Source organism: Apiospora hydei (genome assembly GCF_038363865.1).
Source record: "Apiospora hydei strain CBS 114990 chromosome Unknown utg000002l_segment0_segment0, whole genome shotgun sequence".
Classification (NCBI taxonomy): Eukaryota; Fungi; Ascomycota; class Sordariomycetes; order Amphisphaeriales; family Apiosporaceae; genus Apiospora; species Apiospora hydei.
This window is the reverse complement of record NW_027117361.1, coordinates 1,287,331-1,312,271: the sequence shown is the minus strand read 5'-3', so window position 1 is coordinate 1,312,271 and position 24,941 is coordinate 1,287,331. Positions and strand designations below refer to the sequence as shown.

The window sequence follows — 24,941 nt, the reverse complement described above, 5'->3', positions numbered from 1 at the left end:
ATCCCGAATGACGTTGTTGCGTATTTCAAAACGTGAATTTAAGATTTACATGATAACATTTTCCCCGGGTATAACCCCTTTCAGTCGTCTGTCGGGAGAGTGTTGTTGGTCGCCTCTCTCCTCTTGCGTGCGGCCTCTCTGAACTCGTCGACGATTTTATCCTGGTTATTATTAGCGCAAGTTTCGACAATACATTTAAACCGAGAGATACTTACCTTTTCAACCTTCTTGATGTCATCGATCAACAGCATCAATTGCAGCTCGCCATCCACAGCCTGATTGAATAATAAGTACAAACTCCGGTCTGGACTACCAGGTGTCTTATGGTGTGCTTACTTTGATGCGAAACTGGTTTGGCTTGAGCTTTGCAGTCTTGATAAGATAGGTGCGTAACACTTCAGCATCGCCGTAAGGATGCGGGAACTTGTGGGTGGGCTTGAAGTCGACGTCCGGATCTGTAGTCATCTTGCTTGATCGGAGATTATGCACCCAATTCGAGACTTTGTTGATGAGAGACATGAATCGAGTTGGCCAAGGTAAGCGACCTTGGTTGCTGCGTTTATGGTATTACTTTATATGCGGAGTCTGGTGCGAAATTTAGACAGAAATCAGACTCGCCCAAAGCCCATTCCAGGCAGCAGTGGCTTGCGGAAACAGTTTTTACACTTACCAAGCAGGCTGTGCAGGCTCCCAATGCTACTGCCTCTCACAATTTGAGGCTGAATATTGCAGTATTACTTCGGTTGCACGCCCAGATCGCCTCACGGACGCCAAGTCTGATAACGATTTCGAAGTCTCGTGGGTACGAATAACGATGCACATGTATGTGGGCATTCTGAAGGGCAGACTGAAGCCGGTAGTGAGACGGCAGTCGGAATGGGCTACTTGAGTGAGGCTATGCTTACGCTGCATGATGTGTCCAATTACATAAATGCCGCAACCTCTCACCGAGTTGCTGAGGTAATAGCAAACGGTAAACCAGGGGGTGGGTTTCCAATTATCATTGGCTGCCATTCCCAGCCTGCATCCTGCATCATCGCCCGTAGCCATGCCACATTAGCACGCCCGGATCTGCAGTCAGCAAGATCGGGTAAAGGGTGGTTGAGTTGTAACCCCCTCTTTCGACCCAATCTCCCCATAATCGTTCTCTGGAGGAGCTGGAAGCCTCCGATATAGTATTGCGAAAGGGAATAGAAGTGAAGAGTGATCACACCTTCTCACGAAGTCCACAAATCGAGAGCAAATCTGAAGTCATCCTCCCAGCACATCAGGCAACGAGACTCGCTCACTTAGCATGGACTGGCTGAACAAGCATGACGATTTCGCGATTGGCGACTTGGACCGCTTCAAATTCGAACCCAGCAGCCCGTTCATGGTCAAGACTGTGAAGATTCACATTAACGAAGAGGCAAATACCATTTTCATTGCGTGAACGAGACCATCTCATGCTGGTGACTTGTATTGACCTTAAGTTTAGGGCAAGGCCAAATTTGAACCCAAGGATTTCACCTCTGAGAAGACATATCGAAGCTGGATCAATGATGTATGTCAACACGTCAGTTCACTTGGAGTTATGTTACTGACAAGGTGACATTTTAGTGTCAACCATCGACGAAGGGTGGTTCTCCCACTATGCTACTCGCGATGCATGAGAGGCTGCATCGCCAGGAGGCGTCTTCATTGTCATATACAAGAGAGACTCTGGGTCATGCGTGCAAAGGCCTCTTCCAGCACAGATCGTTATCGTTGATTATGCCTAGAAAGTCCCATGCCGTCTTCAACAGCCGTCCGGTGACATGGGGTGGCCGTGAGACACTTGGACGCTCGTTCGGTACGACCATCGCGACACCAATTGACTACCCTGCATTCTAACCAAAACAATCCAGTCTACAACTGCCGTTCCGACACTACTTGCAAGGCCGGGAAAGGAGACGACATCCTAATGAGCGTCACGTCCTTCCCAGATATACCCCTCACCTTTGGCGTCATGTATGGATGCACTCAGGAGGTCATGAACTATGTGCTGCAATATCTCCGAACGCTCCCACGTCCTGCGCTCCACCCGTTGATGCTTCCCATGATGTTCGCGGAGCTCGAACGCAAGAGACTACTCGAGGCGCTGCGTGACGAAGCGGGTAATCTCAGCCAGCGGGTCCTGGAGATGGAAAAGCGACTCAGTGAAGACCCCCCGGAGAACGACGCAGCCGAGAAAGATGTGGTTGCAACCACCAGCGGTACGTCTAGCGCCGCCGCCACCACCCGCGACGCTACCCACGACAGGATTCTTCAGAAAGACTGCAAGGCCACGAATGATTGGATGCTGGTGAGCGAGTTGAAGAACGGCTTGCAAAGCCTCATCATCGTCCTCGAATCCATGGCGGCACACGCCCCGGAGTTCCGAGAGGAGACTGGAACGGATGCGAACCCTGCGGCGGGCAAAAACAGAAAGTTGTACACATACAACACGGCGAAGTTCCAGGCGCGGTTGAAGGAGATGGAGATCGAGCTGAGGAGTGAGGTGAGGAAGTGCGACGGCCTCCTGGGCGGCATGTCGCTAGCAACACAGATGGTGAGTGAGCAGGATCAACCAACCCGCCGGGGCCTACATTGTGCGACCCATGGAAACTGTTTGCTGACATCTTTTGTGCAGGAGTGGAACTTCCACACTAGGCGAGACGCGAGGGCAAACATCATCATTGCCTATGCCTCCAAGAGGGATAGTAGCCAGATGAAGTACATCTCCTTCCTTGGCATGGTCTTCCTCCCCGGGACGTTTCTAGCAGTAAGCACTCACCATGACAAAGGACCCCGTCGCAACCCGACGTGTCGTACTAACCATGGAGTGAAGACGTTGTTTTCGATGACGTTCTTCAACTGGATTCCAGACGACAGCCCGCAAGTGGTATCGCCTTGGATCGGCCTCTATTGCGGCTCGGCCGCCATGCTGACTCTTATCACGTACTGGCGTTGGCGGCGGTACATTGCCGAGCAGGAGTTGATATCGCACAAGGATATCCAAGAAAAGCTGAAGAGCGACGATAGTTCTATTTCCACTATCGCTTAGGTTGGCTTTGGGACCGTTTCTGCATCTCGTTATCTTGGATGTGCTGCAAGGGAGTTTCTATTACGACGGAACGATTTCTTACGATTTATGACTATATACCCATATACTTTGGATCATGTCTGTTAGTCCCTTGCTCTTGGGTCAGTAAGCCTCCTGGGTTTCGGCAGGGTTCCATCCCTTAGGCCTAGACCCCAATAGACTTTTGATGTCAGATCTCATGTGGACTAGTGTTATGCAGGTACGTTGGCGACCATCCCGAATACAATAAGCGTGTCCATCCGTAAAGTCAACATTCCGCTTCTTAGCATGTAATAAAGTCAACTTGGGGTTGCGTGCCTGATACTACGACCCATTTATCTTACCAAAGCAGGGATGATGCTTACATGGTAACCTAAATGGGCTTTTTGGATTTCCTTACTAAGCCCCCTCGACTTATTTAAGTACTTTCTGACTGCAACGTCCCCTTGAAGCTTACACATCGGCCATAAGAGGATCAAAAGGGAATTCCGCATCCCTTGTCTGTTAGATGTGGCCACGTATTGCTCTTGGCGGCTGCAGGTACCGTCAGGGGCCGAACCAACACATTGTGGCTTTCTCGCTGTTGGCTAAGCTGACAAGGGTCATTCCTCCAGGAACACCAATCATTTTCGGGAAGGTGAGACAGGTGGTTCTTGCAAAACTCCGAACGCATGTGTCGCAATGTCCTTCCTCACGTGGAATGCCACGGCCGAACGCCATTAGTTCGGCGCCGGAAAGGTCGGAATGGGCTTTAATATATGAGCTGCCATAAGCCTGCAAAGTTCCTATGGGATGATAACAGGTCGACTAATCTCAATATCTCGTCCTAATGATGTCTGCTTTTGCGCTGGGAACACCGGCGGAGGCTTGGCCAGCCAGTCGGCGGACAGGGCAATGCATAACTAGTCACAAAATAAGCAGCCCCGTTGGGAATGCGGCATACGGATAAGGCAAGGGACGGTGGATTCAGCGGTAATGAGAAGAAAGTGCAAAATAACAAGTTAGGATCCGGAGGATTTCGCGATGCTTGTCCCATGGTATTTAGGCGTATATAAATTAGCATCAGTCCCCTGAATCGTGTCTTGCAACTCTGCAAAGCTCTTCAGCTTCACTCAAAGGACTTTCTCTGCAGTAATACTCACGTCGTTTAACTTTAAGCATTCTTAGATTGTCCTTAAGCCAATATCTGCCCACCATGATGTCTCTCAGTCTCTTGACCCTATCCCTCCTCTTCACTACCATCACCGCTGCCACCACCAAGGGCCTCGCCCTCGGCTCCGAGCCCCTAGCCCAGTCGGACCTCTCCAAGCTGGTGGAGTCGGGCTCGCCTGTCAAGTGGTACTACACCTGGTCCCTATATCCGAACAACTACCTCAAGTCCAACAAGGGCAACGTCAAGTTCTTCCCCCTGGTCAACCCGAACCAGGCCAACTCGGGGCTCGCCGCCACCCTCAACGGCCTCCGCGCGGGCTCGGACCACCTCCTCACATTCAACGAGCCCGACATCGCCCCCGACGGCGGCGGCAACCCCATCGAGCCCGCCCGGGCCGCGCAGCTGTACATCGACTACATCGTGCCGCTGCGCGAGAAGGGCTGGAAAATCTCGCACCCCGTGGTGTCCGGGTCGCCGCAGGGCCGGGCCTGGCTCAAGGACTTCCGGGAGGCGTGCCAGGCGCGCAAGCCCGGCACGGGCTGCGCGCAGGACTTTGTGTCGGTGCACTTCTACGGCAACTTGGATGGGCTCAAGGACCATCTGAACCAGCTTCGGACTTTCTATAACCCCACCGCCAACGGGCTCAAGTTCTACATCACTGAGATCGGATACCCGGGCGCCAGCGAGAGCGAGAACCTCAAGCTGCTCAAGGGCGCGGCGCCCTACCTTGACGGCCTTAGCTGGGTCGAGGGGTATGCTTGGTTCGGTTCCTTCCGCCAGCGCGATGCTAACGGCTGGACTGGGCCGGGTCTGGCGCTCTTCAACAACAACGGCGACTTGACCAGCGTTGGCAAGTATTATGTCAACAAATAGAGAGATAATATGATGAGATTCGATTGGAGATCTGCTCAATCTGATGAATTGGTACTTCGAGAACGTCAGGGGAGGCCCTTTTTCTTCTACTTTGCTTTCCTCTTCGCTTTTTATATTACCCAGAACATTCGCTTCTTTGCACATGTTTATCTCTTCAACACGGATTGACATTATCAGCTTGTAAATAGAATCCCCTTGGTTGTATGAACTATAGACAACAATTTCATGATATTGCTAGGGCAAAACCTTTCGTGGTGCGGATGGATTATTTATGGCACATACCTTCCGGTTTCAAGTACTTGGCGATGACTCTTGTTAGAAATGGTCATTCTGCTGACTCACGCCCCCAACAGGGCGCGTGAGATGACAGGGGATAAGAGCAAAAGGAATCTCACGTCGTATCACCACCGTGAGAAAAGGGGGGCAAGGTGAGCGCTAGCCCCGAATAGCAGCCCGACCCCCAAATACTATGCAGCAAACGTGAACCCCTGTTGGCGCGCGAGCGGAAGAACCGATGGGGCGTCAGCTGGCCACATCCATCTTCCACATTTTGGCATCTGTATATTCGCTGCAAAGAGCCGGAATCCCAAGATCCGACGATGTACACGGCCCTAGACCCCGGCCGCAAGGAGTTCAGGCTCCTTCCAGGTTGCGCCAAGCGCCAAGGACGGGGCGTCAGTCTCTTGCGAGATGGTGCTTGTCCGGCTGCAAGACGACCCGTTGCCGGACTATGCGGCACTATCCTACGTGTGGGGCGACGCGACGGACACCGAACAGATTACTGTCGATGACCAGCCTTTCCAGGCCACGAAAAGCCTCGCCTCGGCTTTAAGACAGTTCAGGTCGTCGTATATCACAACAAAGGACAGCGACAGGCCTTTGCTCATCTGGGCAGATGCCGTCTGCATCAACCAGCAAGATGTGACGGAAAGGGGTCAGCAGGTCTCCATGATGGGCTTGATCTATACCAAGGCTTGTAGGGTAATCTCCTGGCTCGGCCCCTCCGAGGATTCAACCGAATCGGGCTTCAGGTTGATCAAGGCCTGCGCTCGCCATGTCGAAGACACCAGAAACCAGGAGGGCAAGTACCCCGAGTCGGACGTCGTTATGGACACTCAGGATCTCGCATTCCTCGGCGAACACGGCGAGTTCCACGAACAAAACCACCCACGATATGCAAGAAATAAAGCATGGAATGCCATCGACGACCTCAACCAACACGCCTACTGGACGCGGATCTGGATCGTCCAAGAGGTAGTCCTGGCGCGGAACCCCGAGGCCAACATCCTGCACTGCGGCGGCTATTCCATGAATGTTTGGGCAGCTGATCGACTTTAACCTCTTCGCGGAGAGGCTCTTGGAACAGAAGCCGCTCAAGCCACCCTTTTCGACCAACGCGTGTGGGACTGGGTCATCAAGGACAAAGGCCTCTTATCCAAGTTCATCCCCTTTGCGCAAAGCCTAAGGGACCCCCGAGCAAGGGGAGACTACCGCTTCGTTTCCATGATCAGCACGTTCTGCCGCTCGACCGACCCGCGGGATGCCGTGTTCGGGCTCAATGGCGTCCTCGGCGGCGAGATCGTCCCGGACTACACCAAAGATCCCGCGGACGTCTTCCGAGAGTGCGTGGCGGCCGTGCTGCGCCAGAAGAAGTATAAACACTTCTTCCACAGCGCGGGCCTCATCCGCGAGGGCCGGGACGTCTCCGAGTTCCCATCGTGGGTGCCGCGGTTTCACACGATGATGGAGGATGCGGATTATTCTGTCGGCCCACCGGACGCGCTCGTCGCCCCCTGGCTGGACGGGTTGGCGGGTCCCGAAGGCCCCGCGATTCTGGGCGCGCGGACTATGCGGTTCTCCGGCGTGCGGCTGGACCGATGTGCGCGAGTGTTCCGGCACGAGGGACCCGGCAAGGCCGAGTACCCGGAGACTTTGACGCGGTTCTGGTGGTTTTGCCTCGGCTTTGTCAATAGCTACGGCGGTGAGTACCCTGATCGGGATGGGATCCGGTGCCTCGAAGCTTTGCTCAGCGCGCTGAACAAGGGCCGGGACACCCGCGGCGATCCCCTGCGGATCACGTCCTCGATCCATTGCACTGCCGCCCACGCGTTTCGGCTTATGCTGAGGATCGGGGAGCCCGAGGATAACGGCTTTGAGGATACAGGGATGAAATTACGTGCTTTGGGGTATTTGAGCCCGGAAGAGGCGACAGCAGCGCTCTATGATGCTTTTGTGGAACCGGGAGCCCCTGAAATCTCCACGCTTGGAAATACACTATCCGAGGAGGACTACGAGGAATCCTTCAATGCTACGAACGCTATGTTTCAAGGGGTGTTCAACTGGATCAACTGGCCTCTGTTCCGGACGGACAAGGGGAATATGGGGCTAGCGCCGCCTGCTGTTGCCGAAGGGGATTTGGTTTGCCTTTTGGAAGGATTTTCGATTCCCTGTCTGCTTAGGAGGCATGACCAACATCTTTACGTCCTGGTGGGATCGTGCTATGTTAATGGATACTCTAGCGGAGAGCCCTTGGAATCCCTTAGAAAGGGCAACCTTGACCTTGAGCCTTTCTACTTACAATGAATTCATATGTGTACCAAGTAGAAAGCTTTCCCCGTACCGAGCCGGCACCAGCCCATTGCGCAATATGCTGCCTCTTGTTACAGAGTTCTGAGTGAAAGCTGGTCGTGCAATATAAACTCATCCGCACGAATGAGTTGCTGATTAATAGTCCCCACTAGGGGCTACTATGCTACTATTAGTCTGTGCATAACGCACAGACCCGTAACCTTAGGGCCAGCTTATTATTACCAGCCACCAGAGGCTGTTCACCTTGGAGACCTGCTGCGGTTATGAACACCACCGAGCTAAGCTGGGTCCTCTTTTCGTTCCTCTCTGATCTTGCCATCACTGACTCATCCCCGATTAAGCGTGGCTTCTGCCATGGGGGATGGTACATTGCACGCCGCTGTGAGTCAAGGCAAGGTAATCGCATAAAATAAGTTTATGTTGGGGCGTGCACGGTTGACTTGGCCTGCAGGTATAGCGCTTTGATGGCTAAGGTGGAGAAACGTCGCGTCAGGGGCAATGGGGTTTCAGGCGCTGTGGTTGGGTAGGCAGACTGAGTCATGCGGCTGGGCATTAGTCTATATATATCTGTACTTTGTGCATCACCAAACTAACGGTGCATTGGAAATCTTGACCTCGTCCCTACCGGAAGAATCAACAACAACGGCAACCATGGCACATCAAGCGCACGCATTGCCGTGGCACACCCTCGCCTCTCTCCTCCAATACAAGTTCTCTTACCACATTGAGCCCCAACGCAAGGATGTCGCTTTGAAACAGAAGGAGTGGAAGAATAAGGAGACTGAGCCCAAGGAAATCGCCTACTTCTGTCGCGCTTTTTGCCGAACGGGTGCGTGAGTTCTCACAGACTGAGCGGGCCAAGTACGATTCTCGCGACATTTACCGGAAGCGCGCTGAGGCCTGGGTAAAAGCGGCCGAGGCCGACGGCGGACAGGGCAGGCCTGGAACACGCCTGGTGTACCCTGATGCCATGCAAAATCGTTACTTTGGCACACAAGACGGAAGTGACGATGACCGGTTCCGGAATCACTTTTGGGGCCGCCGAGACCTCCAACGTGTGTCCACATGGACCAACCCCAACGGCTCCCGCATCGAACACGCCGACACACTGAAGCTCATGATGATGGAGGCGGCTGGAATGCCCCCGTCTCTTTCGGCATCGCCCGCTCCGGAAACCGCAAGCCTCCAGAAGGATGTCATGGAATCGATGCTCCTGTTAGCAAACCACCCCGTCATTGGACCGAACCTCGTCTCGCTCCTCAATTTGCACCATGGTCACCACTTTGGGCTGATCAGAGTGGCCGAGGAAGGGATAAAGTCCTATGTTTATCTCAATCTGCTGGTGGCTATGCAAGAGAACGGGTCGGGTGTCTGCGACCCGGCCAAGGACGAGAAGGGCTTCGACATTCCCGACCGAAAGAATTACATGAACTTATTCAGCTTCGAGCGAATGCTCCGCTCGGTGGCTGGCAACTATGACGGAGATGCCCAGAATCTGCCTCACTGGGACTTTTATTACCCGCGTGATGAGCTCTCGTGGGATGATAAGAACACAAAGGACGTGGTGGCGGACCGGGGAGGCTTTGGCCGAATATCTGAAAGGCGTTTGGCGGGTGCTGGCCATCTACGATCTTGTACTCACGGAGGCAGGGGGTGATTCAGATTTGGAAGCGCAATGTAGATATGCCATCAACGACAACTTCGACCTCGGGCTGGATACCTGGTCTTGATCTACATAGAGAATAGAGAGCAATTACATCTCTGGGACCTATAACTCCTTATTCGCAGATATGAGGAATCGCAATTCCGGCTGGTACGATCTTGGCTTAAGCTCACCCCCCTAACTCCCCCTCTCATTAACTAATTCATATTAAACGTAAAAGTGAAAGTTTTTAATTTTTATCGAGATAGATTTAATGCGTAGGCTTACAAGTATAGAGAGATGGTTTCTGGCGGATATCAGCTTTTGAAATTACCAACAAATCAGTCCCTACCAAAAACTCGTGGGGTGTAACACCTTCCGTCAAACGTAGATGCTTATAAAACCTTGGGTCAGTTCCGAGCTGACTTGCCTTGAATACCAAATGCCTTTTCCACGGGAGTTGGGGTTAATATGGTACAGCCCTTACTACATCGTAGCATAAGACAATCTGGGCAGGTGTCAGTGATAAAATCAAGAGGCCCGCCGCCACAAACGCACTGCAAGACATTAGCACGCATGGATGAGATGAGCGTCTCTGGGAACTTACACAATACCAGCCGGCCGAGTTTGCGGCTATTCTCTGTGGTGTCCTAGCCGTGGCTTTAATATCTAGCTTATCGTCCTTTCCCTCGATCGAGTTGTCAAGGGAGAAGGCATCATTCGGTATCATCTCTAGAGCAGACTGCTGTGTTTGATCTTGTTTCGGTGAGTCCGATATGCTTAGGGAGTCGCGCAGCATGTCGCTCATCTCATCGACGGAACCCGTATAAGACCACTTCGAGCCCCGGCTCTTCAGGGAGAGCTCACTCCCCATAAGGCTGAAGCGGTGCTTGAAAAATGATATCGCAGCTTCTCTCATCAGCCTGTAAGATAAGTTGGATGAGCGACATGACGACGCTATTGTTGGTTCATACATCTTGTGTTGTCCTGGGCGGCCACTTGAGGTGGAATGAACTATGACAGCTTCTGTTCCAGGCCATAGCAAATTTGTGATATCGGTAACCTCTGACTCGGACACTGCAGTTGGTGATTGTACAGGACTGCCACTCTTTGCCAAACTCCCGCCAGTCAGATCGGTCGGTGTGGTTCTCAAATATAGGTGTTGGAGGAAACTAGTCAGTAGGTCTTCGTCCGACTGAGTTTGAATTTTCAGAATATCCATTCGAAGGCGGTCATCAATAAGTGAATCCGTTGAAGTCCAGCTGTTGAGTGTTATTATGTCGCAGCAAGTGATCAATAGTTCGGCGGCCGAGATTCCAAGAGTCTCGCGAGTCTTCCTCATCCACTGCCGATATATATATTGGTCACTAGTGGAATTCGATTGTCCCTCACGCCATATTCGATGAAAATGGTTGTATAGAGCAACAGTGTCCGACCACCGGTTCGTTCTGGAGGTTGAAGACCCCGTATCTGACCGAGTCTTGTCGAAGGACTGGCCCCACAAGGCGCTAGAGCACCAGTGAATGCAAGTCCGCACGTAATCGGATATCACCGTGATAGGGTCATTCCGACTCGATGCCTCTCTTCGGTATGGCAATGGTTGGTTCCCCTGAGAGTAAGCGAATTGACAGAAATCTTGGTAGGTAACTGATGCCAATTGATCAACACCGGAGCTGTCTGTATGGTTTGTATCCCTGGATGGTGCTATTGTTCTTGGTCGAGGATGCTTATAATGAAGGTAAGCAAGTAGAATGAATGGGTTTCCAACCGAGCCGCTGTCCTTGGCCGGGTCCGGTGTGGAATCCAGCAGATGTTTGGATAGCGCAGATTGGCCATCCTGTGCGAAGCTCTGGGCGAGGAGCATACGTGACAGCATCTCCTCCAAGGGTCCCATACTTCTTAGCGTGAATAAAGCTTTCATTCTACTTATTAGAACTTTCCTCACAAATTTGCGCTGTGACGTCTCCTGAGCAGCGCGCGCAGGACAACGCTATTGGTGTCAATACCGCCAATCCGTCAAGAAACCCGTCGGCCCCCTCAAGTTCAAGCAAAAGTGCATAGATGCAGGAACTCTGATGTTTGTTGAATACGGCCTCCAAGTAGTCCGCCGCATCAAGTAAGCGGCTTTTACACGTCCCGTCAATCATGACTCTGAGAAGTACTGGATCATAATTCCGGGTAGCATTTGTTAGCTGAATCGCTTTGTCGAGATGTCGCTGATACGAGTCTTTTGACGGTCTTCCGATAAAGTTGACAAGTGCGGAAATGGAGGACTTCTTATCAGCCTGAAAGCTTTGTATGCTGCGCAGAAGATCTCTGGCCTTAGGTGCTTCGGAGTATGGTGTCGTCGTCGTCGTCGTCGTCGTCGTCGTCGTTTCATCGGCTCCGCGGTTTGAGTCTGCTTCTGCTTCGGTGCTAATTGCATCCGTCCCGGGAGAGGTGGAAGAAGTTGAGGCCAAATTGCGCAAGGTCCAGGCAACTATGGGCATTTGAGAACCAGAGCTCGCATTGTCTTCATAATACCTGCCTCTGAACTTCCGGCGATGCGCTTCACCAATTACCGGATTATAAACATACATTGAAGGGGCGGAGCGTGACTGGGGGCCATAGTTCTGAGGCAGTACCTCCTTGTCAGACCATTTAGCCTTCTTTTTGGGAGGGAGGACTGGAGACGTGGATACGCTGCCGTTGGTCTCAATGCTCTGTATGCTTTGAGGTCGCTTTTTGCTTGAATCAGACTCTGTAGCGGTTTCACCCTCGAGAAAGGTTGGGAGCAGCCTGGACACAGCCCCAGCGTCTACAGGGTCGTCTTCGGCCGCTTTTCCTCGGCCGTACTTCTGCCATCCCCATTTTCTGAACTGATAGTCGTATTGTTTCGGCCTAGTATAAGATCATTTAGTTCGAGTTCTGCTGGTGTTCACGGTAGCAATAAAGCAAGGCTTACGTTGCTTCGAGTCCCTCCGCTGTCATCACCTCCATCAACTGGGTCAGTGTCTTCTGGTCGTAGAGCTCTCTCAGTCTAGGTTTTCGGTTTTCCCAATCCGCAGCGGAGATTCTTGGAGCTCGTGGCTGCTTCGGGCCTTCGAACTTGAATGCAGTTGACGTGGACATTGCTGACAGAGATGGGGGAGATCAAGTTTCTCAATATAGTACGGCAAATGAGATGCGAGAGCAGACAAGTTAATGTTGCGCCGATATGATGGAGTTGGAGAGCCAAAAGGTCATTCTTATGGACCTGCTGACGAGCACCACAGCCTGCATCAACCCCTGTGCGAGGTGCATATAAGGCTGCGAACGATTGGCTATGAATATTGCAGACCAATCCCTGGTTTCGAAATCCGAAATCCCAATTCGGGCTTAATGTACTTCCCGAACATGAAAGTGTTACCCTTTCGAGGTAAGTCGTAAAAAGAATTGATGTGTTGGATAATATTAACAAAGACTAGAAGGACCAACGAAGGACATTTTTCTATCGACCTAGGAAAAGAAAGAGAAAAGAAAAAGGGAAAATAAAATAAAAGCATAGCACTATTTAAGTTATTTAGCTAGTTGGAGCTTAAATGTTCTATCATAAATAGGTAAAAGAGAGCTATTAAAAGGGGCTCCCTATTTATTCAACCGCGAAGCCCTCTCCGCATCCCTCCAAAACAAACAAGCCTCCCGTCGGATAACATCCGGCTCCGCCCGCGTCCCATTATCCGGCTGCACGACCAACTGCATCGCAGGCGGGGAGTCCATCCCGTATCCTGTAGTCTCGTAGCGAGGCCAGAAGGGCGACCCGGGGTAGCGGTGCGTGTTGGGATCGCCCGCCGTCACGAAGCTGGCCAGGTACCCGTGATACACGTGGCTGGTATCCGGGTGCTGCACCGCAGGCTCGTCCCACGTGTACTTGGTGTCAGACGTGTGCGGGATCCCCTGCCACGCGGGCCACGACGCGTTGGTGTTGAACCGCAGCTTCCACGTCGGCACGCCCGCGAGCGACGCGCGGTACGCCGTTTCCTGCCCGGGGCAGATGTAGCCGTAGTCGCTCCAGGCCGCGGAGAGACGGTTATACTGGGTGCTGTTGGGCGAATGGGCGAAGGGGGAGGTGTCCGGGTAAGTGGCCGGGTCCGGGTACAGCTTCGCGAGGAGCTCGAGGTCCGCGGCGTTGAGCGCCGGGGAGCCGTTGTGCATGTACCCGAGGAACTCCTCGTTGGTCTCGAGGTCGCCGGGGAGGTAGAACTTGCCCTCGTCATTGACGTTGGACGTGAGGACGGGGACGTGGAAGAAGGTCCCGTCGTGCCCGGACTCCGAGCCGAACTTCTCCAGCATGGGTCCGCCTTGCGTGGGCTGGAAAGGCCAGGTGATGTTGCGCTCCGAGTCGTTGTAGAGCTTGGTGCTGATCTCGCGGATCTGGTTGATGTCCGCGGTACGGAGGCAGTCCATTGCGGCCTCCTTGTTATCGGTCGGACAGCCGAGGTAGGACATGTACTCCGTGAACTGTCGGACGTACAAGGGGTAGGTGGCGTTTGGAAACGCTCGCGCGGTGACGGATCCCGACTGGTGAATCGCGCGCGCGAAGTACGGCTTGTCGGTGTCTTCGTTGTAGTTGTGGAAGTAGTGAATGCCCACCGAGTGGCCCCCGGCCGACCTTCCGCCAATGGTGACCTGGTCCGGGTTTCCGCCGAATGAAGCAATGTGCTTCTGCACGAACTCCTTCAAGAAGAAAGCTTGATCCTGTAGACCCAGGTTGAGGAGACCTTCCGTTTCGAAGAGCTCCGAGGGCAGGAATCCCAGCGAGTTTATCCGGTAGTGGAAGTTGACCACGGTGATGGGGACTTTGGAAGACGCGGCAAAGGCCGCGCCGTCGAAGCTCTTCCAGCTCCCGGTCACGAACGCGCCTCCGTGGATCCACACCAGGACGGGCAGCTTCTGGTCCAGCGGGACGCCCTGGGTGCGGTAGACGTTGAAGTTGAGACAAGCTTCGTCTTGGATCTCGGCATCCAAGTAGGACGCATCCTGGATGCACGCTTTGCCGTACGCTGTGGCTTCTCTGACCCCCAAAGGGCGACGGCCACGAGACCGTCCGGAAGCGGCGCTCGCCGACGGGCTGGGTGGCGTAGTCGATGCCGAGCCAAGCGTCGACCGGCGCGGGGAGAGCATGGCCGCTATAGGTGGAATTGACGGTAGTACCGGTGAAACTGCCGTAACCCTCAAGCGTGACGGCTTGGGCGTAGGGCTCAGCGGCTGTGAGCGGGATCTGAGAGAGTCCCACGAAGGAGGCGATCGACTTGAAAGTCTTCATGGCTGTTTCTTCGTTGTTCTCTGCCCCAGACGCATAGGCTACGGGTAGAAGCCATGGAACGCATATTTGGAGTAGACGCATCGTATTTATGTCGCCCTTAAATGGCGCAATAGTCTTGGTATGGCGCGTGTTGGGGATGTTTTCTTGGTGAAGCAAGGTTTGGAGTCGGAGGTGTCCCGATGTTGGCCAGAGCCAATGCGCAATAACGGGGCTTTCTACTGTACCTGGGCTCACATGTCCGCATCGCCAGGGGTACTTGTGGTGTGGTGGCAGAGTATCGGTATCTGCGGGGAGGGCTGATGTTGTATTGGGCGCTTGCCGATGAGCCGTGGAGCTTATCTCCAATCTACCACCGGCACTTACTTGCTTGAGAAATACACTTCTCACATTGTACTCTGGAAAATCTCTGTTCCCAAACTTGCAGATGATTGAAAACTGCCGGTAAGTCAAAACGCAACATTGAATACTTCCCCGAATTCCCCCGGAAACTGAATGGAAGCTGTGGGTCGCGCCAAGACTATATTGACCTGGGTGTGTCCGGTATCGCAACCAATTTACCTTGTTCTTATTGTAGTCGAGAAAGCGCTGTCGTAAGTCCCGGGTTCAGACTTCCCTGGGTGGGCATCGCTCGGCCGTACACCATATTAAGACTAGTTAACCCCATGGAGCTACTAAGAAATATACCCATCATATATTATGGTGATGTTAGAGATGAAATACAGAGAGCCATCAGTTCGCTACTATGAGATTCTCGCCTGAGATTTAACAAAACGCACCAGGTCAAGACCATTCTGACCATGAAACCAAAATTCATCGCAAACTCCTCCCTAGCCGGCTGGCCTTGTATATCAGCAGCAACACTGCCTACCGTCTAATAGCCATCTGATACCTGTGCGAAGTGTTTGCATCCTGTTCTTCATTGATAATGTGTGTCGTTCCAGTCGCACTGCAACACTCCTTGCAAAACAGGGAATTGCAGATCAGGGGACGACTAGCGACGGCTAGTGCTCTCGCCACGTTGACTTTGAGTGCGGTGTCAAGATACTGCGTAACATGCAGGGCTTTGGGTTTGCTGGGTAAACGCTTGACACCTTCAGGCGACTTCTCAGAATCGTCTGATTCCGTCTCTGACGAACCGGAATCATCTTGCTTTGGGGAGCCTCCGCCCCTTCGAGCACGCCCCAGCCATTGCCCCAGAAGTTCGTCGAATGAATAAAGGTATAGAGGTGGACTGTTCGGGAGGGTCCTTGAGAGTGACTGACTGGAATCTTCCCCATGGTGGCAATCATCGCAGTCAAAGAAAATCCCATGCCCGATGGCGGCGTCTATCGGGTTAATGAATCGACTGTGTCGACCGGTTTGAACTCGAAGCAAGACCTTGTAGAGAACATTCGTAACTGATAGCAAGAACATGCTGCTTTCTGCGGTAGAGTCATCTACCGGGATAGTAAACGAGCCATCGCTAGGTAGAGGATCCTTCTCCGTCATCGCATCTTCGTAAGTAGTGATGTCTTGGGTGAGGTCGGCCTGTATGATAGCATAATCTTCTTGGATACCCACGAATTGTGGTAATCCATCCGCACCCGTTGATTCAACTCCTATTTTGCCCCCGCGAAGTTCAGCAACAGCAAAGCACTGCTTCATATGCAAGTCCCTCGAGATGTCCAGCCAAGACGCAACCAGTGCGCTTGCCCCATACTGTATTGTAACAGTCGATGATTTATCGTCATACTTCGAACTATTGGGCTGACCAAAGGTGCATCCAAGCGAGACAGTCGCTGCTAGGTGGAACCAGGTTTTCCAAGTCATCCTTGGCTGGTAACACGTAAATTCGTCAAGCAGGCAACAAGTCCCATCAAATATTTCGTCGGCTGACCTGGATCCCGAAGCATCTTTGCATCCCATGGCATCGGCAATCGAGTGAGCAATGAGCCTGAACACCACCTTCAGTGCATCAGTTTGAAGACAGCCGTCTCTGAATTCGAAGGGTGAGTCATCCATTCCAGTCTTGGAGCGCTTTGGGTTGCCGTGGCTATTCACGGATCCCGAACAGAACGAGCAGAGACAGAGTCTCTTGAACTTCTGGACGAGATCTTGCAGTATGGGAAAATTCCGAATGATACGTTGAAGAATGGGTTCGGATCTTCGGCTGGTCTCGGATCGGTGTTTGCCAGTGTTCGGTCCTCGGCCCGGCCTGCCTCTCAGTCCATCTTCTGGCAGATTGCGGCTCTCCTTCCATACAATAAGTTTAATACCCTTGTCTTGACCTTCTGTCCTCCCACCTGGATACCACCCAAAGTTGATGATTCCTGGAACGCGGTAGAGTAGTTCTCCAACAGTGAGGCTGGTTTGCCCTTGTCGCCTTGGGGCTTTCACACGGCTGGGGAAGACTTTGAAAGATAAATCTCTTGAACCAAGATCAGGCCCGGAAATCCTTTGAAACAGGATCCAGTCGACTATCGACCAAGAAGTCTCCTGTACACCCAACACGAATTCTTTCGTGGTAGGGCCTCCTTCCCAATCTTCGGCTGTAGCGAAAATGTAAAACGGTTGTCGTACTCCAGACCCATTGGACTCATTTCCATCGTCCTGCTTAGAACCCTTAGTGGACAAGAGTTTCTCAAGGCGCCCGGAGATGGACACCAGAACTTCGACATCCGAGCTTGAATCTTTGCAACTGCCGACTTTGGAACAAGACATCTCAACACGAAGGTCAATCTCACGTTCGTCAGGACCCAAGATCTTGGTGTATATAATCTTTCCAGCAATTGTGACTTGTAGTCTCCCATGAAAGTGATGGTGTAACCAAAGGGTCAAGTTCTGGAGCAGGTGTTGGCTGCGGATGACAATGTGATTGTGTGGATACTTGAGACAAATGGCCACATCGGGGAATTGGTGAGAGTCTAGATTGTGCCCTCGAGAGCAAACAGCTCTGAGCTCGTCTGGTAGATTGACGTTATAGCTTCCGGAGTTGACAATATTGAGCCATATACTTGAGACAATCTTGTCTAGGACTGCCTTCAATTGAATCCGCATAGGATCCTGGCGCAACAGTAGGACGGGTCTGTATGAACCCTGGTTCGCCGTTCGAAGGCCCAGAATGTAATCGCATACGGCATCAGAAACAAAGTTCTCTTGGTTGGTGAATCGAAACAGACAGGCGACGGTAGATACCATCCATTGAAGATTTGGGTCCCTGGCTATGAGCAGGCCAAGTGATCCAGAGGTCCTCAGGAACAGATGACCAACAGGAAGCTCGTTACCCCTTTTCAGAATGGCCGAAAAAAGAGCCTTTCCAGTTGAGTTAGGTATCGCAAGACCTTTCGACTTTTCGAGGCAATCTTGAAGGGCATAGCGACTGAGCTTCTCACGCCCAAGCCACTCGCCAATCTCCAGTATTCCCGAAAGTATTGGGCTGGACTTGGACGACGCGTTGGCAACTGTGCCAATCAGATCGATAGTGCGGGCTGCAAGATCAAGACGCTGTGTATCGCTATCGGGCGACGACCTTGGGGAAGACATTGCAATGCTACTGCATGCGTTCTGGGGATGCTGTGGAGGCCGTATGCAGTTTGAAAAGGGATGGAACTTGTTCACTTCGAAGGCGACAATGCTCGGTATCAACGAAGAATAAAACAAACAATGGACATCGAATGGGCCGATAATACTTAAAGAGGGGTAAGGCACTCACCGGCCCTTCAGGCTCCCGCATACGTAGGACTTTTTGAGTAGTCAGCCCAGGCTCTGAGCAGTGAGGCGTAAAGTGAGGCGCTCACATTTACCGCTGTGGTCTTATTCGCAGGATAATTAAAGGTGTTACACTGCCTTGCAGAAGCGTTCGATGGGCAGAATTGAGATTTGAGGGGTCTCGACAAATAACAACCAAAATGGAACACCACCGGTACGCTGCTTTCTCATGCGGCTCCGCTCAAGGAATGGGTTCACTGGTTTTCAACGTATATCCCGATCAGTGGTATTTCTTGTATTACGTAACATAATTATTCCAAGTCAGAGATACATTGGAGAGGATAAAGGGCGTTCTGTTCGTATGCGTAGGGTAGCATCAGCATACAAGGGTAGGTGACTCCTAGTTGCATTCCTAAGTGGTGCCGGACGACCAATCAAAATTGGTGACCTGCTTCGCCCCTGTAAAGTGAATGCCCATCGTAAGGAACAAAGACCAGATTCAAATACGAGCGGTTAAAGGTTAGGTTCTGATATAGTGACCTTGTCGCTACGGCGAAACAAACCTGCCACATGTAGACCAAGGGCTGTGTAGTCTTCAGATGATATTGAATCTACTGTAATCCAAAGGCCAGACTTAGACTCCTAGTATCACATGCGTTGCGGCTCACTGATTATCGATGGCCCAGATGATGTCACGCAAGAACAACACAAATATGGGTTGGACATTGAAATATTTCGTTTTTATCATTAATTACTTCTTCTACTGACGAGACTTGGCAAGCTCGCTCTGCGCCGTCGCCGTAGGGCCGCCGGGCACGCGATCGCCGCCCGTCACCTTCTTCTCCCCCGCGGTGATGTCGTGGAGGGCCTCGCTGGTGATGGGCTCCTTGGCATGCTTCTGGGCCTGGGCCGTGGGGCCGCCCTTGACGGGCCGGTCGTGGCCCGTCAGCTCCTTCTCGGCTGCGGTGATGTGCGAGATGGTCTCGGAGTCCAACTTGCCCGAGGCGTGAGCGCCTGCTTGCGTTTGCTGGAATGGGAAATTAGTACGGAGAATGTGATACTCGGGTTGGGACAAGAGGGAGAACGTACTTGAGTAGTCATGCTCTGGGCCATGGCGGCGGGACCACCCTGAAGGGGACCCTCGGCCCCGGTGAGCTTTCGCTCGCCTTGGGTGATGTCGGAGACGGCGTCGGGATTCACGGTCTCCTTGGCGTGCTTCTGGGCCTGGGCGGTCGGGCCGCCCTTGACGGGGTCGTCCTGGCCCGTGATGGCCTTCTCCCGGGCGGTGATGTCGGAGATGGTGTCCGAGTTAATCTTGTTGTTGCTGGCCATCTTGACGGAGGTGTGGAGGCTGTTGCTGTTGAGGGCTTGTTGGCGAATGCTGTTGTTGTTGTCTGGTTGAGGGTGGAAGATGCCAACCGGAGGCTTCTTGTCAACATGGAGCGAGACATGGTCGTTCTTATACGTGTGAAAAGATGAGAATGGGTGTCAATTATGGACCGAAGAATCAATAATACCACAGTGTTCAATCAAAGGATCAAATATGTAAATGCTGGTTGTGGTCACCAGGTGGAGTGAATGGTCAATGAGTATGGCCAGATAAACTTTTCTACTGAGACAGCACTGCAATTATAAATGGAAGCGATCGTGATCCAAGTCTGCGTTTTCACATCTATGAACGTAGCCATGAGCAATGAGGCTGTAATTGATTCTCGGTACTTGGGGGCTGATTGGCAGATGGCCACGGTCAATGACGCTTTTTGTGGAGATGGATCGTCAATCGCCTCCATTTTCTCGGGCGTACCAAAGGGGGAGGCCGGATTTTGACATCATCGGCGCCGTAGAAAAAGAAAGATTCGTGATCGATCTTGCATTTTCTCTGATTAGGCTATGAGTGAACCCGTCTTTGCTTGGTATTGCAGTCACCAGTCGGATGCCGTCATAACGACTTTGAGTAGGAAGTAGCTAACGCACCATCGATTCAGCCATACGTACTTTAAAAAGAATATGAAATCAGTTTACTATGCCTTACCTATATATACACTTACCAAGCTGGTTCCTCGGCTACTAGGTTTACACTATTATATACGTCTTAAAAGTAAGCCATTTACTCCGCCATGCTCAACGCCGTCTCCTGTGCCGCCTTGAGTACCCTACTCATGATCTCGCGAGCCTTGGCGGTATCGCGAGTGTGATCAAGTTCGTCCAGCTCCTGCTCGAAGGACTCCGTCGCCGTGCGCCACACGGGGGACCGGCTGGTCTTGGGGTGCGCCTGCCGGAAGACGGCGATGCGGCACGGCAGGGTCAGCAGCAGGCTGATGCGCCACTCCTTCCTGAGCTCCTCCTCGGAGGCGTTGGCAAAGATGGCCTTGATATTGGGACTGGACATGGTGGCGGCGGGGGTCTTGTTGAGGTGCTCGAGGAACACCTTGACGAATACTGGATGAAAAATGTTTCTTGCTGGGTAGTAGTTGTTGATGTGAGACAATTTGGTTGTTTGGTTCCTAGGGTGTCTCTCCCGCACCAACAGGGTCATATACACGTCCCATTGAAGCAAATCTCACAACCACGTGGGACAAATAATACATTGTCCCTCCTTTGACGAAACGACAATAGCGTTGTTCAGGTATGGAAGAAGACGTCATCTCAGTCGGGTCTGTCATGGGTAAGCAAAGAGCGTCATTGTGGTTCATGAGTTACAAAGGTGATTGATCTTTGCAAAGGGGCCATCGCTCAATGGCCTTTGAGCCGGAATTTACGATCTAGGGAATTCTTCAACTCCGCCCCTTTTCTAGTATGAACTAATGGGACAGGCATGAATGAGATTTCTGCTTGCTGTGGGAGATTCGGGCAGTTTAGCTTCATGTTGCAGTCTGAGCGGCTTTCTCCGGCTTCTTGTCCATGCTTTACACCCTTTCTTCACTCTAACCCAGTGGCCTTCAGTAACGCAAAGGTCGAGCATGTTCCTGTGGTGATACATAAACCCGAATTCAACTAGGCGTTGTATATCAAGCATAATATATCATCGATCCCCGCACTGCTATTATCGACCGGGTCTGCTAACGAGCATGAGTCAGGGTCGAATATTACTGCACCCCATGAAACGGGTTCCTGCTTGCCCAACACCATGCCCGCTGCCAATGATTGCCAATATGGCAAGGAATCTGACGAGCCAATCGCATCAGCAGACCGCCGCCGGTGACAGGCTCGGACCCGGCGCCCCGGAAAATCAGGGTTTAGCTGTCACTTTTGGCTTTACTCTTGATCCGGGGGTTCCGAGCAGGGCCTGCCCGTCCCTCCAACTCATGACGCTATTAGATAGTTGGTTGGGGTAGGCTGGGTTTGATGCGCACCAATTATGCGAGGCATACAGACTAGATGGCTTTTGTTTCGGACGATACAGTGAGCACTTGATTGACTCGTGGGTGCAGGGGTTTGAAACGTAACGCCAAGCTCCGGCAGTGGCCCGCTTCCTAGTCGAAGCATTTCATGCCGGGTCTTGGACGAGGCACGACTAACATCGGTCATCCCTCCTCATCGCCGATGACGTCGCCAACAAGCAGTAAAACTGTTTTGTAATGACTCCGGCCGGCCTTCATGCGCCTCAATATTAATCTCTCGGCATCCTCTCGTTTTGATTGCAGTCACCTTTCAACCTCCCTCTTACAATCGCACGTGGAGTGGAGTTCTGAATAAGAGACACCTAATGCTGACCAAGTCCCAAGTTGAAGCGAGTATACGCAACGCTTCACGAAAAGGGGACAGTAACTCCAGGAAAATGCCGAGATTCCGCTTCATCATCTTCATCCCCTTCGTCACCTCCGCGCTCGCCTTTGCGCTTCACCTCATACTACTCACTTCCGGAGCCGACGTCACGACGCAACCCTCCGGGTATTTCCTTCTTTCTGTAAGTTAATCTTTGCCCCCGATGGATAAAAGAAAACAAGGCTTGGTATACACAATAAACCTGCAACCAATGTATTGAATTTAAAAACCCCATATACTCGTAAAACGATAAAGGTCACCGTAACTGACCATATCCCACGCCTGTAGATAGACACATCCCACGTATTCGAAAGAATCATCGTAGTCAAAAACACCAGCAATGCGACGCAAGCAGTAGGACAGAACAACGGAACCGACGCTGGCAACGGTGAGGGGGAAGGCATCGGGACTTCTACTGGCACTGCTACTGGTACGCCTGCTGGCATTTCTATTACCACTTCTACTGTCATCTCTACTGCCACTCCTACTACCGGCCTTCCTACTACTGGCCTCACTACTACTGGCATTACTACTACTGGCACTACTACTGACACTCCTACTGGCACTCGAACTGCGGCTCCCACTTCCACTTCCACCGGCGGTCTCCTAGGTGATCTCGGAAATCTCATACCAGATGCCCTCAAACCAGACAACTTCATACCAGATCTCTTCAATGGGTCCGGTTCCGGTTCCGGTTCAGGTTCCGACTCAGGTTCGAGTGGTGGTGGTTCAGGTAGTGGTGGTACCGACAGCGGCAGCAGCGGCGGCCTCTTCGGCGGTATCGGCAACCTCCTCCCGAACCTGAAGGAATCCGCGACCGCGAGCGAGACCGCCGAAGACGCGCGCACGGGCGTCCGCAAGTTCTTCGGGCGCGTGCGGACGGGCGTCGACCAGTTCTGGGACGGCCTCGTCCAGAAGCTCGAGAACCGGTTCGTCGACAGCGTGCAGAAGCTCGCGCCGGGCATCAACAAGTTCATCAGCGGCCTCATCGGCGGGCTGACCAAGGAGGTCAACGACCAGATACAAGAGTTCATCATGGAGGGGGTCCAGAAGGGCCGCGAGATGGCGGGGATCAAGGACCGGTACGATATCTTTTACTCGAATATCTGTTCGGGCAACCTGAGGGATAGGAATGATCCGAGCTCGGTTCAGTACACGAACTGTGGAAGTATTAAGGATTTGACGAAACGTAAGTCTGCATTTACCTCTGGCCTTATCTTGCCGTTGTTGTTTAAAACAAGAAAAAGAAGAAGAAGAAGAAAAAGGGGTAACAACTAATGACCGCCAACTCCGACAGCGAGCAACGAAGCCCCCGAAAAAGAGGACCACCTTCTTCGTCATCGGCACGACCAACATCACCTTCCCCTTCCTCGAGCCCGGCGCCGTCGACCTGGGCAGCGCGACCGTGGCCCTGGACTTCGTGTCGACGGTGAACCTGGCGTCGCTGTACATCAGCCTGGTGACCTCGATCCTCAACTTCGCGCTCGCGCCCATCGTCTTCTTCCGGCCCGACAGCGAGAAGCTGGTGCTCGCCAACATCATCTTCGCCTCCATGACGCCCGGGTCCTTGCTCATCGGCGCCGTCGCCAGCACCCTCATCATGGCCGTCCTGCGCGACCTGGCCAAGGACGTCGGGCGCGCGCTCTCGGTCGACGCGGGCCTGGGCGCGGCCGCGCTCGTGATGCTGTGGTTCTCGTGGGTGCTGAGCCTCGCGACGGCGGCGTTCTGGGACCTGTACTGGTTCGTGTACATGCGCAGGGAGGTCTGGGTCAAGATGAAGAAGCCCGCGGACGAGGTCGGGAGCTGGAAGCGGACGTTCGCGGGGGCGCGGAGGCGAATGCGGGTCCGGGAGGAGGGGGAGGAGGAGCTGATGGACGAGGAGAAACGGGGGGCGGTTGGGACGGACTTGGTGGATGAGGGGGAGCTGGAGAGTTGGCGGAAGAAGTCGTTTGCGGATGCGCGACGGAAGACGAAGACCACGAAGAAGAAGGGGGATGCCACGGAGGAGGACGAGACGAGTTCACAGAGGAGGTTGAATGTCAGGGGGAGTACTGACGAGGAGAGGGCTAGAGGGGGTGATGGCATTTCCTCGATTGGCCACTACCGTCTCTCCCCAATAAGACTGGGGCGGTCGCGTTCATCGGGTAGACGTTCGGATTCGATTCACCGCGGCCGGACTCTTGCCTAGGATAGAATATCTATTTTGCATTTGTTATTACAGAAAAGGAGGTATCGTTACCCTCTATGGATCATCATAGGTAATATTTAAAGTGGTAATATGGCACAGCCGTCCGTGTTCATTAAAGTTTCGTATATCGAGAGTTTACGCGGCTCGGAATATTAACTTTACCTTTCTGAACGCATTCTAACTACTTTTCCTATTGAATTCCAGATGGTAGTTGGCGACTAAGGGGATACTTTGGTAGGCTGACAAGTGAATTCCAGCTGTTCCACTTGGATGTAAATCTCCCTTTGGCGTGCGCTTGCATATGACCTGAGCCGTTCCTCAAGACTTGCCAGCTTTCACCGACCCCAGTACCAAGATGATGTGCCCATTGACCTTGTTGGCGTTGTTTCAAGGGCTCAGGGTTACCCCCTGACAGTTTTGTATGCCCATGCAATTTCTCCACTTTTACCCGAATGACGAATACGAAAGTACGTATTCGGATTCTAATGATTCTAGAGTATCATCTTCAGTCTCGGATCACTGCTTGGTTGACTCAGGCTCAGCTGCTCAGCTCGGAGTCCCTTAAGCCTGCCATTCTATATCAGATGGAACAGCGCGACTGATATGCATTGTCGGAGACTGCGCCGATCCAATAGGGCTCACTTTATTATGACGTCAGCTTGGGTGGGCTGAGAAGGT

General features: G+C 52.6%; 10 protein-coding genes across 10 annotated transcripts; 5 read left to right on the top strand and 5 right to left on the bottom strand.

Moving 5' to 3' along the window:
• Positions 1 to 80: 80 nt before the first annotated feature.
• On the bottom strand, positions 81 to 465 carry PG997_000403 (uncharacterized protein; the record flags this gene model as incomplete). The annotated part of the gene is made up of 3 exons (XM_066804718.1): positions 81 to 161; positions 216 to 275; positions 337 to 465. The coding sequence occupies 3 exons, from the start codon at positions 463 to 465 to the stop codon at positions 81 to 83; spliced, it is 270 nt and encodes an 89-aa protein (XP_066674491.1).
• Positions 466 to 1,942: 1,477 nt separating this feature from the next.
• PG997_000402 (uncharacterized protein) lies at positions 1,943 to 3,064 on the top strand (the record flags this gene model as incomplete). Its single annotated transcript, XM_066804717.1, has 1 exon — positions 1,943 to 3,064. One exon carries the CDS (start codon positions 1,943 to 1,945, stop codon positions 3,062 to 3,064), a length of 1,122 nt encoding a protein of 373 aa, XP_066674490.1.
• Positions 3,065 to 4,277: 1,213 nt separating this feature from the next.
• On the top strand, positions 4,278 to 5,108 carry PG997_000401 (uncharacterized protein; the record flags this gene model as incomplete). The annotated part of the gene is made up of 1 exon (XM_066804716.1): positions 4,278 to 5,108. The coding sequence occupies one exon, from the start codon at positions 4,278 to 4,280 to the stop codon at positions 5,106 to 5,108; it is 831 nt and encodes a 276-aa protein (XP_066674489.1).
• Positions 5,109 to 5,798: 690 nt separating this feature from the next.
• Positions 5,799 to 7,691, top strand: PG997_000400 (HET domain-containing protein; the record flags this gene model as incomplete). The annotated part of the gene is made up of 2 exons (XM_066804715.1): positions 5,799 to 6,422; positions 6,462 to 7,691. 2 exons carry the CDS (start codon positions 5,799 to 5,801, stop codon positions 7,689 to 7,691), a joined length of 1,854 nt encoding a protein of 617 aa, XP_066674488.1.
• A 657-nt stretch (positions 7,692 to 8,348) lies between these two features.
• Positions 8,349 to 9,354, top strand: PG997_000399 (uncharacterized protein; the record flags this gene model as incomplete). Its single annotated transcript, XM_066804714.1, has 2 exons — positions 8,349 to 8,526; positions 8,609 to 9,354. The coding sequence occupies 2 exons, from the start codon at positions 8,349 to 8,351 to the stop codon at positions 9,352 to 9,354; spliced, it is 924 nt and encodes a 307-aa protein (XP_066674487.1).
• Positions 9,355 to 9,749: 395 nt separating this feature from the next.
• PG997_000398 (uncharacterized protein) lies at positions 9,750 to 12,450 on the bottom strand (the record flags this gene model as incomplete). Its single annotated transcript, XM_066804713.1, has 6 exons — positions 9,750 to 9,896; positions 9,947 to 10,262; positions 10,314 to 10,601; positions 10,815 to 11,329; positions 11,490 to 12,219; positions 12,284 to 12,450. 6 exons carry the CDS (start codon positions 12,448 to 12,450, stop codon positions 9,750 to 9,752), a joined length of 2,163 nt encoding a protein of 720 aa, XP_066674486.1.
• Positions 12,451 to 12,945: 495 nt separating this feature from the next.
• Positions 12,946 to 14,623, bottom strand: PG997_000397 (alpha/beta-hydrolase; the record flags this gene model as incomplete). Its single annotated transcript, XM_066804712.1, is given in 2 exon segments — positions 12,946 to 14,360; positions 14,377 to 14,623. The coding sequence occupies 2 exon segments, from the start codon at positions 14,621 to 14,623 to the stop codon at positions 12,946 to 12,948; spliced, it is 1,662 nt and encodes a 553-aa protein (XP_066674485.1).
• Positions 14,624 to 19,070: 4,447 nt separating this feature from the next.
• On the bottom strand, positions 19,071 to 19,642 carry PG997_000396 (uncharacterized protein; the record flags this gene model as incomplete). The annotated part of the gene is made up of 2 exons (XM_066804711.1): positions 19,071 to 19,337; positions 19,400 to 19,642. 2 exons carry the CDS (start codon positions 19,640 to 19,642, stop codon positions 19,071 to 19,073), a joined length of 510 nt encoding a protein of 169 aa, XP_066674484.1.
• A 775-nt stretch (positions 19,643 to 20,417) lies between these two features.
• Positions 20,418 to 20,699, bottom strand: PG997_000395 (uncharacterized protein; the record flags this gene model as incomplete). Its single annotated transcript, XM_066804710.1, has 1 exon — positions 20,418 to 20,699. One exon carries the CDS (start codon positions 20,697 to 20,699, stop codon positions 20,418 to 20,420), a length of 282 nt encoding a protein of 93 aa, XP_066674483.1.
• Positions 20,700 to 22,088: 1,389 nt separating this feature from the next.
• PG997_000394 (uncharacterized protein) lies at positions 22,089 to 24,263 on the top strand (the record flags this gene model as incomplete). The annotated part of the gene is made up of 3 exons (XM_066804709.1): positions 22,089 to 22,217; positions 22,364 to 23,264; positions 23,323 to 24,263. 3 exons carry the CDS (start codon positions 22,089 to 22,091, stop codon positions 24,261 to 24,263), a joined length of 1,971 nt encoding a protein of 656 aa, XP_066674482.1.
• Positions 24,264 to 24,941: the final 678 nt, after the last annotated feature.